The sequence below is a fragment of the Heterocephalus glaber genome, unplaced genomic scaffold (genome assembly GCF_053883595.1).
Source record: "Heterocephalus glaber isolate CG9 unplaced genomic scaffold, H.glaber_assembly_v1.0 deba00001442, whole genome shotgun sequence".
NCBI classification, from domain to species: domain Eukaryota; kingdom Metazoa; phylum Chordata; class Mammalia; order Rodentia; family Bathyergidae; genus Heterocephalus; species Heterocephalus glaber.
Genome location: NW_028258296.1, coordinates 47067530 through 47079578, shown reverse-complemented (window position 1 = coordinate 47079578; position 12049 = coordinate 47067530). Strand labels below are relative to the sequence as shown.

At 38.2% G+C, this 12049-nt stretch overlaps 1 protein-coding gene across 5 annotated transcripts in view; it reads right to left on the bottom strand.

The window, feature by feature from the left end:
- Cttnbp2nl (CTTNBP2 N-terminal like) overlaps positions 1–12049 on the bottom strand; it is a 53344-nt gene that overhangs the window by 4254 nt on the left and 37041 nt on the right. For all 5 annotated transcript variants that reach the window (XM_004853730.4, XM_021265681.2, XM_087212694.1 and 2 more), the window contains 2 exons: positions 4468–4698; positions 1034–1141 (listed from right to left, as the gene is read on the bottom strand). In XM_004853730.4, coding sequence (XP_004853787.1) covers positions 1034–1141; positions 4468–4698 — 339 coding nt within the window. The remainder of the gene's footprint in view (positions 1–1033; positions 1142–4467; positions 4699–12049) is intronic.

The following is a 12049-nucleotide window of genomic DNA, read 5'->3' as shown; positions in this document are numbered from 1 at the left end:
ACATGCTAGCAAGTTGCTATCATTGAATTACAACCCAGCTCAGTATTTCTGAATAATCAGAACACAACACAAAAATGGCACAAACAGTACTTAATCTTTCTTTGATGATTTAGGAGGCACTTCTAGTTCTTAATGGTCTCAGGGTTACCAGTTGGGAATGTGATGCATCATTGTGTTTTAGGTATGTGGAAAGTACACAGAACCAATCAAATCAACAGAAAACCATAAAAGCCAGATTTTGCGGTGAATGCTGCTCAAAACAAAACCTTAAGTTTCAGTAATAATCTTCTCTGGTCTTAAAGATGAACAAACATAAACAGCCACACTTGAATTACACTCTTTACATAAATATAGTCCTTTTTGTCTTCCATCCCTATTTACTGCACATAGACTGTAAATGAAAGGGTTGAAGAAACATTTTTAGGCAGTGTTTTTCATACTGTGAGACCTATTAATGGATGAGGAAACCAATTTAGCCATGACCAGAACTGTGTGTGTGCATGTGTGCAGAGAGAGGCAGAGAGAGAGAGAGAGAGAGAGAGAGAGAGAGAGAGAGAGAGAGAGAGAGAGAGAGAGAGAAAGACTGTCTGTGTGTACTATAGGCAGTAAGGGCTGTTTCATTTCCTGGGTGAGATTTTGGTTTCAGCCATGTGTGTATGTGTGTACATACTATTGGGTCCTAAGTGGAAATAAAGTGTGCAAGCTACTGCTCTAAATTAGTGTTTCCCAAACCGTGTTCTACAGAATTATAACCCCATAATGAGTGATCCACATCCAAAAAACTATAAAAACAGGTTTGTTAGACATGGAATACTCGTCTTGTTCTTGCAGATTCACATTATTTTGGATACTAAAGGTTCTAACAAATTTAAACTCAGAAACTTTCCATTTAACATTGTTTAATCCAGTAGTTCCCAGGCTTGTCTGACCACAAAGCCATTTTTTGAGCAACTCCAATTTATATCCTGCAGGATAACCCCCAAGAAATTCAACTGGAGGCACATCCTGCTGTGATTTTCTCTAGCTTAATTACCTGTTGAGTCAGCCTCTCTCTCTCCTTCTCTAGCATGTAGGTGACATCATCTCCTTCAGCTGTATCCTGGGCATGCCTCTGTCTTTCTTCCTCAAGGTCTAGTATCACCTTTAAAGAATTTTAAAAACTCATTTCCAAGTATCAAGGAATCATACTTACAATACCAAATGCCTAACTGAACACTAAACACAGTTTCAGAGATTAAATAAATAAAACCCAGCCAGGGCAATCAAAGAGCATACTGTCAAGTGGGGTGAAAGACATGTAAGCTATGTACTAGAAATCAAGTTATTTACTTTGCTTGAGGTAGGCACAGAATGGTATGTGAACAGAGAGGAGTAATTAATTAGCTGTAGAGACTGAGAAGGTTTCAGAGAATTGGCAGAACACCTGGGGAACTGTAGGCTATCTGGTGTGAACAGGGATCAGATGTAGGTGACAGAGCAAAACAGGATCACAGAAAACTAAAACTCAATGCTCAGATCACTAGAAGCACCAGAAGGAGCCTGAAATTAAATAGATAACATCCTAATTGTTCCTTGCTTTTCATTAATAATACATATTTGTTTTTAGTTACTTAAGTATACAGAAGACTCTTGACTTTATCCTGCCTGTAAAAAAGCCCAATTACTAGGACTTTAAGTGGAGATTTTCCCCAAGGCCTTGTAGTTAACCTGCCTATCTCTACCCCACTTATCCTGGTGCCAAAAGATGAGGCCTAATTTTAAGGAAAATAGAAACTTAAAGGGACATTTTCCATATAACCTTACCTGTAAGAGCACAATATTCTGAGTGGCAGTGGGTTACTCAGCAACATCTGCTCATGCTTTGGATGTGCCTTGCCCCAGATCTCCAGGGAAAGAGCATAGTTATCCCAATAGCAATTTCTCATGATTTTTCCTCATAAAAATTTTTTATGAATGAAGAGAAAATTTTGGGGGATATGAAACTCTTTTAAAAATAAATGTAACATTTTGACGTACTGCCTTCTGATTTAAAAAATGTTAAAAATTAAATTTAATAGGCTTTTGGCTAATGGTAGTAAGTCATCTCTCTGAAGAGCTCTCTAAAATTACAGAAATGGAATGAAAAGACAGACTTTCGCAGACAAAAAAATTTACTAATATCTCAAAGAAGGAAAGAGGCAGGAGTAGTAACTACTTTAATATAGGAAAGGGAGCCATTTCATCCTTGCAGGGCCCCAAAGAATGCCATGTGGAGGTGGAAGGTGCTTCAGAGAGGTGAGATGTGGCATAGAATGCAGGGAGGCTGCCTCAAAGTCTGTGTTTACAGGACAGTAATTTGTTCCCTCACCCTGATTCCTATACACTGAAAGTTAGCAGGCAGGCACCTACTCCACAGGCCTGATGCTCACCCTCTAAAGAGAATGAGACAAATTCGGGATTTGGGAATAGCAGCTATAACAGAGAAAAAAGAGGTTGGGGATAGCTCAGTGGTAGAGCACTTATCCAATATGTACGAGGTTCAATCCCCAGCACTGGAAACAAACAAGCAAACAAAAAAAACTGCCTAGATAATGAGGGATGGGGAAGAAAAGGAAGGGAGGTGCTAAGTAAATCTGCATCTATCATAAAAGGAAGTAATACAATTATCTAGGTTTTCTCAAGCAAGAGAAAGCGGTATCTTATTTGGAGACACAGAGGTTAGCAACCAGTATACTTGGTTAAAATGTGAAAGGCGTTGCCTGAGTACTGAGGAGGATAGGGAATGAGAAGAGGTGGAATAAGGAGCTCTATTTTTTGTTATAAGCAGGGGAATCAGAACATTTCTGAGAGCCAAACGTGTTACTGTTAATAACTAGTTATTAATGTCAGGCATAAACTGGGCCTTCGAGCACCTTGGACCCTTATTATAAACCTTTAGGTATTCTTTGACTTCTAACAAAGTCAGTGTTCTACTTTGATAAGACATCTAAGAATAGACAGGGCCTAGGTTTCTAAACATTAACATGCAAAATATTTTATATTGAATTATTAAGGAATTCTGAATTGTTTTTCACTTGCCCTTGTAACCAAGAGCTGCCAACTGTCCCAATACACCTTCCATGGCATGACAACTAGCCAGCTCCTCCAGCACAATTCAATTGCCTCATGCATAAATCAGAAATAAGGCTTGTCAATCCCTCAAGGATGTAGTGAAATTTTTCTTAGAGAATTATGTAAAAGTCCTCCAAATTTAGGGAACTTACTCCAACCCACTGACAACTTTTAAATTGGGGCATAAATGTTTTCAGATTATTTTATTCTAGAGCAGAGGTTAAAACTTTTTTTAGGTCTTTAGGCAGCTTTGAGAATTTAATTTCAGCTATGGGAAAAATACATCTTCAATAAAAATGCACAAGCCTTTGACATTTTGTATATTTTCTGGGGATTGTGGAACATTTGAGGCCCAACCATGGCTAACTTTCATTTAGACCAGTGATGGTGAACCTTTTAGAGCTTTCAATGATACAAACAGCACATTACAGCACGTGTGCCATAGGTTCGCCACCACTGATTTAGACTGTGAAGGGTAAGAAAAAATCACAGGCAAGACTCAGCGCAGAGGCAATTTATCAGATGTGCTTTAAACAGATGGTTCTATTGCAGATAATCATAAAAGTAGACTAAAGTCTACCAAATTTTCCAGCTGTTAGTCTAAATTTTTTTTTTTTATTAAAATGCTTCCTACAAAATGCACTGATACCCCCTTTGTTGGTATAAATCCACACTGAGACGTTTTTAAAAAAATGCAGATTCCAACCAAACATCTTTTATAGGCCAAATGTGAGCAGTAAATGACAAGCTGGGGAATAAATTCACAAGCACCAGAATTCCTATAAGATGAGACAGAGGAAAGGTTCCTAACTTAGGAGCTGTCAGAATGGAAACCACTCCTAATGGGGTAGAAGAGCTTTAAGGTAAACAACTATAGGGACTGCTTCCGGTTTCATGAGCAATAAAATGCAATGAAACTCAAAGTAGGAATAAATGAAAATAATCTATTAGTTTGTATGTTTACGGTCAGGTAAATTCCTCTTTCTCTCCATGGGATATAGCTTTTCCTAAAAATTTATTCATCTTTCTATTTATCACTTAAGCAAATAAAGAACCCTCTGTTCAGCCCAAGTTGGTTAAATTCGTTTTTTGCCAAAGTTTGGATGATCAGAGTTAAACAATAGCAAGTGTTCTGGAGTGACATATCAAGATGGAATTTTATCTTAATGTGTCTGGCACATTCTCTAAATTTAACATTTGGAATAATCTGCATTTTCTTTTGTATCTCCTGGCTCCTAGGTGAGCTAAGGAGCTTTTTGTTACCTATGAGCCTCTGTAGTTGAATCACTGTGAAAACCGGCAGCTGACAAGAAAGTGTCAGGCAACACTCAGTCTTCACAAGGTGCAGGCAGCATACACTGACTGGGCCCAGCCTACCTTTCGGTGCCTGCTCTCAGCAGCAGCCAGCTGGGACAGCATGCGTTCCTGCATGTTCTTGCACTGTTTCATCACCACCTTAAGAATCGACAGTGGATTTGTGCAGACCGGCTGCTTTTCACCATCATTTTTCTCTTTCAGTGTTTCAAAATCTCTCTGTAGAGCCATTAAAGGATCACTAATGTTATATTTTCCATAGCGTTCTTCAATGAAAGTATCTCTGTGTTGGGCCTGGGAAAGAGAAAAAAATAAGTATTTCGCTTTTTAAAATTACTGAGGAGTGGAATTTGCTGTCTAGTAGTTGTAATTAGAGGCAGCAGTGTTAGTGTAAATGTAATCTGCTGACTATAAACTGGATTGAGTCATCCCAACACAGAAACAACACCAGAAAGGTAGTATGGTATAATATTAACAAGCACAATTACTTATATGAAACTAGGCATTAGATACTGTTTTAAGCATTTAGTCATATTAACTTAATTTTTATAGCCCTGTCAGGTAGAGCTAATCATCTCCACTTTGCAGATGAGAAAACTAACACAGAAGTTAAGTAACTTGTTCCAGATTACTTATCTAGCAAACTTGGAATTAAACCCAGGCAGCCTGGCTCCAAAGCCTGTGTCCTTAACTACTATGCTAACTGCCTCTACTTATATCTTCTATTACCAGCAGTTGTGTCTTACCTTTTCTTTCTGTGTTATGACATTTGTATTTATAAAATGTTAAGCATGACAATTTTATGAGTTTACATACTTAACAAGGTACTAGCAGATATAGAAAGAATGCTAAAAATAAGTATGATCACATTATAACCTAGGACAATCTGTGGTTTGAGGATATGGAACTTGACTGTTGAAGGTTCAACAGGGTGAAGGCACTCATGACCAGTGGGCCAGACAAAATTCCTGCTACCTGCAGCCAAATTCCACTCCCTCTTTGAGTTTCCATTCAAATGCTATCTTCCATCCTCCTTTCTGCCTCCTTCAGGGTGTGGTGAGCTTTGGGAGTGAGAGACAGTGAGAGGGGACACAGCCTGGTATTTGGGCTCTGGTTCAGGGGCTTGAGCCAAGTCAGGGGTCCGAGGAGCAGGAGGTGGCTGGAAAGAGGTTCTTTCCTCATTTCTCATCTCTGCTAGGAAGAACTTAAAATACCCTACTACTTCATATGACCACTACATAGTATAGGCAGGTTAAGTGAGTGACACTAATGATTATCACACAGACACTGAGAAGTTTCTTGAGATATTTTACAACAACAACAAAAAAGGCATTAACACAGGGTCGAGAAAATGCTCAAAAATCACAGCAAAGTACTATATCATTTAAGCTTTCAAGCTAAATCTGGTTATGAAAACTACTGTCATTTATCCATTTTTAAGACTAATTTCAACAGTTATGTTTTCTGACACTCACAAGTAGGAGTCTATTAAAAGCTGAGTGTGGAAAAGTTAGGGGGGATTAAAAATTCAGTGGCTATATTTTAATTTAAAAGAGCCCTTAAGACAAAAAAATAAAGAAACACAGGGCTTAACACAGAATCATGATTTAGTGCTAAGCATCTGATGCCCTCTGTGTTAACTGATCAACTTGATGACTCAGAGATCGCTTAGTCTTCTGTACAGATCTGTTCAAAGCAGAGTTAGAATCCTGGGCTTTACTTCTGGTTTCACTACAATCATCTGAGTTTCGACATTATTGGAGTATTTGGATGATGTCTGTGTAGTAGAAATATAAACAAACTTGTTAGTTTCTTTTTTGTGTGTGTGTGCTGGGGATCAAACCCAGGGCCTTGTATATACTAGGCAAGTATTCAATCACTGAGCTAAAGCTTCAGTACCTGTTTTTTCTTTAAGTTACTAATAAACCACCTTTCCAACCTTATTATGAGAGAGAGAGAGAAATGAGAATGAGAATTAAAGTGAGAAGACAGAAAGAAGTGAGTAGAAGACAGAAAGAGTCCAAAACAGAATTCTATTTTTTGGGGGTCTAAATTAAAAGGGAAATTATCATTAAAATTTCAGAATAGCCTCTAGTCCATTTAGGATGAAGGAAAAAAGGATCAAATCCTGAGCCATTTTTATTATCAACGTTATATCACTGTGAAAGCAAAATTAAAAAGCTAGTTAATTTTCAACAGCCGGGTGTAGTGGTGCATGCCTATAATCCCAGCACTCGAGAGGCTGAGGCAGGAGGATCACCATGAGTTCAAGGCTAGCCTGGGTTACATAGTGAGTTCAGGGCCAGCCTGAACTACAGAGTGAGACCCAGTCTCAAAAAAAAAAGGGCCAGTGATTTAGCTCAGTGGTTCTGTCGCCTGCCATGCAAGCGCAAGGTCCCAAGTTCGATCCCTGGTACAAAAAAAAAAAAAAAAGTCGATTTTTAAAAGGAGTAATGTCAAATAACAATGTATTCCTTTCATTAGGAACAACTGTTCCTTTAAATTCAGGTATTAAAAATATGAGATTGATAACCTAAGATTCAATGAAAATATCTACTTGTAGCTATTAATATCCTAAAACAAATCCATATTTAGAAGAAAATGGCTTTGACAAAGCAGGAGAAAAGTGTAAAAGCAGTTGAAATACCACTTTACTGTCACATTTCTTATTTATAATAACTATTTCTGTAAGGTAAATATTGGTAAAGGAATCATTACTGGTACTGAAATTGGTTTAGCAGGAAAAAAGGAAATAGAAAAAGTAAACCTAAAAAAAAAGAAAAAAGAAAAAGTAAACCTGAGTTTTTGGTTTTTTAAAAAATGACCCTTCCTTTTTAGAACACCCTGAAGAAAGCAGGGTGGGAGGCAGACGCTGGGTCTACAATTCATGACCTTGACATTGGATCTGCTGAGAAGTCATCTCCTGACTTTGAGTATATAGTTGACTAATCCTAAAAATATGACTTTAAAACCCACACTATGATTATCCTGTATAATTAATAAGCATCAGAGTTATAAATAATAGATAAGGAGCTTCTTCAGTTGTTAGGCTGCCTGTTTTCTCTTGAAGTACTTCACAGTAATTCTAGTCACTTGCACAGTAATTACAAGTTATACAAAATAGACGGTTTCACCTGTGGATGAAAAGGATCTGTGGGATAATTTTTAAAAGGTTTCTGTCACACACCAATTCTTTTAAGAACATTCTAATATGGGGCCGAATATAGGGAAAGTGAATTCGAAGTCTGTATTTTTTATATCAAACACTTGGAAAACAGAAGATGAAATGTAGATGTATTTTTCATCCAACTTAATGATTTAGTCATGTCATCTGTAGGGATTACAGATTTAACAAACTTGTTAATGCAAATAATAACAGTAATCGAAACCAGATGTCAAAATTTGAAGAACGCAAAGCACTTTAGTGGAGGTATGTATTGGTTATCTATTACTGCATAGCAAATCACCCCCAAATAGCTTAAATAATAAACATTTTTATCTCATATGGTTTCTGACAGTCAGAAGAGGGCTAGCCGGGTAGTTCTGGCTCAGGGTTTCATGAGGCTGTAGGGATGTGAAGCCAAGACTGGGGCTGGAGATCTGATTCCAAGCTTACTCACAGGGCTGTTGGCATAGACCTCAATTCCTCGCAGGTGCCAGCTTCCCGCGGAGCAAATACTCAAGAGACAAAGGGAGAGAGCAAGCACACAAGCAACCAGGACAGGGATCTCGTGACTTTTACAATTTAATGTTGGAAGTAACGTCACCATTGTGACGTGTTCTCCTGCCGATACAGACCAACCTCAGTACGCATGGGAACAGACTACACAAAGGTGTGAATGTTCTAGGGCAGGGATCCCTGGGAGCTTTCTTGAGCTGCCCACAAGGCAAGTGACTAGACATGTTACCCGTAACATTTATTTATCAGGTAGTAATTTAAAAACCTATACTCAAAGCTATCAAGGCTGAGTTTTAATACTTTAATGGTATTCCAGCTGTTTCATAAGAAATTTTATATGAGCATGGAGAGAGTTTAGTAATAAAGCTAAAAGCAATGAATTTCTTGCAATTTTACTATTTTTACATCAATCACAGTATATGCTAACTGAGCTAAGATGCCTACACTGTCAGAAAACATGATGGTCTTTAATTTCAGAGAACAGGAAAACAAATGGCTGGCTAGACAGATTCAATAATATTGTCATAGCAGACAAAACACACTAGTCATCTATTACTCATTATTTTTGCTGTCACAGGCTGAATGAACATATTACTACCAGAAGCTTAAAATAAAACTACATAATATTCTTGAAATCTCGCATACGTGCTCTCCAAAAGTCTCAGCTGTGTTATTATTAATTTAAAAAAGAAATACAGTTACCTCTTCCCTCTTTCCCAATATAATGTGTGTATGGATGGTGAACACATTAGTATATTTCGATTTTAAAGTAAGATGCCAATCTCTTTTTGTTCTTTATATAATCATCACCCACATGGAAAGTATTTCCACTTTATTGGGGGCTTATATTAAGCTACAAGGTTCAATCCCCAGCACAGCAAAAACAAACAAACAAAAAATCTAAAATCCCCAACTCTGTTACCAAGGTTAGATGAGATCAGGTGCATTCAGGGTGGTATGGCTGCAGACAGTTACCACGGTTAGACAACCAAAATGTCACTGGAGAAGCCTGGGAAAACATTCTGGATACAAGGATGTTCATGGGTGGACATGACTTTTATTAAATACTTAATGTTTGTTGGGTAGTACATAGGCTAAGCGACAGGTGATATGGGACTAAGATGTAGTCCCCTCTCCTCAAGGAGCTTACAATGTGCCAGACAAGTATAGGCATAATAGCAGTAATAAACAACAACCTCTAATTGTTAAATGCTTCTTAAATTATATCATTAGTGTTTAGAGGAACACCAAATACAATTTATTTGATCAGAACTTTCTAAGACTCAAACTTTATACTCAAAAGAAATAGGAAGGACAAGGCAAACCTTGGAAGTGGGTGGGTTATGGCAGATAAATGGGACTATCAGCAAGTTAATGAGTCACAGGAAACACCATGAGGCTTGGGGGGGGTGATTAGCCAGAGCTGTCTCTGAAGTACTACATGGAATGGGCTAGACCAGACCGTGTGTGTGATACTTTAACTTAACTCTATAAACTTGAAAACTTCCTTATTACAGATGTACGCAGGCTCTTTAACTTACTATGTATTAACAAAGAGTGTTACTTCAGGGTTAAAAAATATTTATATATTTTTGATACCGGGAATCGACCTCAGGACCTTGTGCTTGCGTGGCAGGTGCTGGAACCACTGAGCTAAATCCCCAGCCCCTCAGGGTTAAAATATTTAAAAAGAGATCAATGGATGGAGATATGGCTCAGTGGTAGAGCCTGCTGATGTCCTGGGTTCAATCACTAGCATGAAAGAAGGCTCATTAAATTCTTCCTCTCGTTGGGGGATCCTGTAGAGGACAGGGATTGAAGCTATACATGAGATGGGTCTTTAATTTCTTTGAGGTAAGGTTCTTAAATTGCAGATTTCAAGGAAACATGCCAAGAAACAAGCTACTCAAATTTAAGATGTGACAGGAGGGCTGGGAGCTTAGTTTGACTAGAAGGTGTTCACATTTAGAAGTTTATTAATAATAAGTTTTGTTGCATGCCTCTAATCCCAGAATTTGGGAGGAGGATCGGTTTGGGGTCAAGGCCAGCCTGAACTACATAGCAAGACTGTCTCAAAAAACTTAAAAAAAAGTTTTTGGGGACAAGAGTGGGTTGGGTGGGTGTAGAGACAGGATAGAATGAAAAAAGGGCCAAGTAATCGTTTGGGAGTCACACCATGGTGTCAGCAGGGTATCAGGGCAGGTAAACAGAAACAAGGAGAGTACAACCATGCACTCTAATGACAGAAGATAGAAAAGACTCTCTACAATGACACACTGAAGGAAAGAACAAGCTCCATGTCACAATTCAGAGGAAGGGAAGGTGGCAATTTCTACTGTCACTGTAGCCTTATGTAAAGGAAGGTAAGTAACTACTTACTCAATTTCGACCAGCAGTATTTCAGATAGATTAGGATTCAAAATTGGGAAAGGATCATTCTTCTTTAGAGAAAAAAATGAGGAAGAATAAAGAAGCCAGGACTGAAAATTTAAGGGGGAGAGTGGTGTTTAATGATGACTTTAAATGTGAAGTGGCAATGGTTACCACTTACAGCACAGCACTAAACATGGCAGAATCGAGCAAACTAAAGTTGAACACTGCTCCTGTTTTTCTTTTTCAAATGATCTTGGGCCAGGGATGTAGCTCAGTGGCACTGTACCTGCCTGGCAAGTGCAAGGTCCTGAGATTGATCCCAGGAACCGAGAAAAAAAAGAAAAAGATCTTAATTGGCTTTACTTTTGGTTTCAGAATTGGCCAACAATTCAGTCCAAAACAAAACAAAACAAAACAAACCAACAAAAAACAGAATAAATGTTCCTAACTACTGTTACTATTAGTTTGAAGTATCCCCACGTGAGACTGAGACTGCCTTTACCTTCACAATAAAAGTGTACTCACTCTGGGAGGCTGAGGCAGGAGGATCTTAAATTCAAGTCCAGCCTGGGCAACTTAATTAGACCATCTCACCAAAAAAAAAAAAGAGGGCCGAGAATGTGGGAATGTAATTTGGTGAGAAGGCCCTGTTCAATCCCCAGTACTAAAAAAATTTAAAAGGGGCCTGGAATATGCAGATCAGAAGAACATGAGTTATCTTTGGTGACCCTCGCTCTTCTTTTTTATTCTGATGGGTGATAACATTGTTAGGAAAATTTATAAATCACAGAACGAGTATGGGATAACAAAGATCTTTTTCTCATTTTGTTTTTTTTGTTCGTTTTTGGTACCAGGGATCAAACTCGGGTCCTTGTGCCTGCGCAGCAGGCGGCGAAACCACTGAGCTAAATCCCTCGCCCCCTTTTCTCATTTTAATTCCAGAAGAAACAGGAAAACTGGGTATATTCTAAACCTTTAAAAGATGCTGTTTTAGCACTCTTTCTTGCAGACTTCTAGGTCTGGTGTAGAGAAGGCAGTCATTTGTCCTATAAATGGAAGACGCTACAAGAAGAGGAAGGATGAGAGACTAAAACAGTCATTTCGAAAGGAAAAGAACTCAGAGTATCATTTTGGCAAGCAAAGAGAGAAAGTGATGATGAGGGTTTTGTGAAAGAAAGAAAACTACCCCTTAAGGCAAATATCCAATAAAAACACGAAATGGGAGAGAAGTAAATATATTCTGAAAGACAGAGAATATATGCAATTCAGGCATCTGTTTACAGAAATCTTTAGCTGATAAGTCTGGGAAGTAGCATTAAAAAAAAAATCTAGATAGATAAAGAAAGACAAGCAACACTGTACTATTTTTAAAACTACTCTAGGGCTGGGGATGGGTATAGCTTGATTTAAAGGTAGAACACATGTGTAAGGCCTTGGATTCAATCCCTAACACCTTCTTCCCTGGTCAAAAGAAAAGCAAAAATTTTGTTAATTTTTTTCTGATACCCATGAAACTCTCACTGACTAACCGGTCAGTGAATGCAGATGATTATACCCCAATTAGACAGGAAAAGTTACCATGTTAAAATGTCA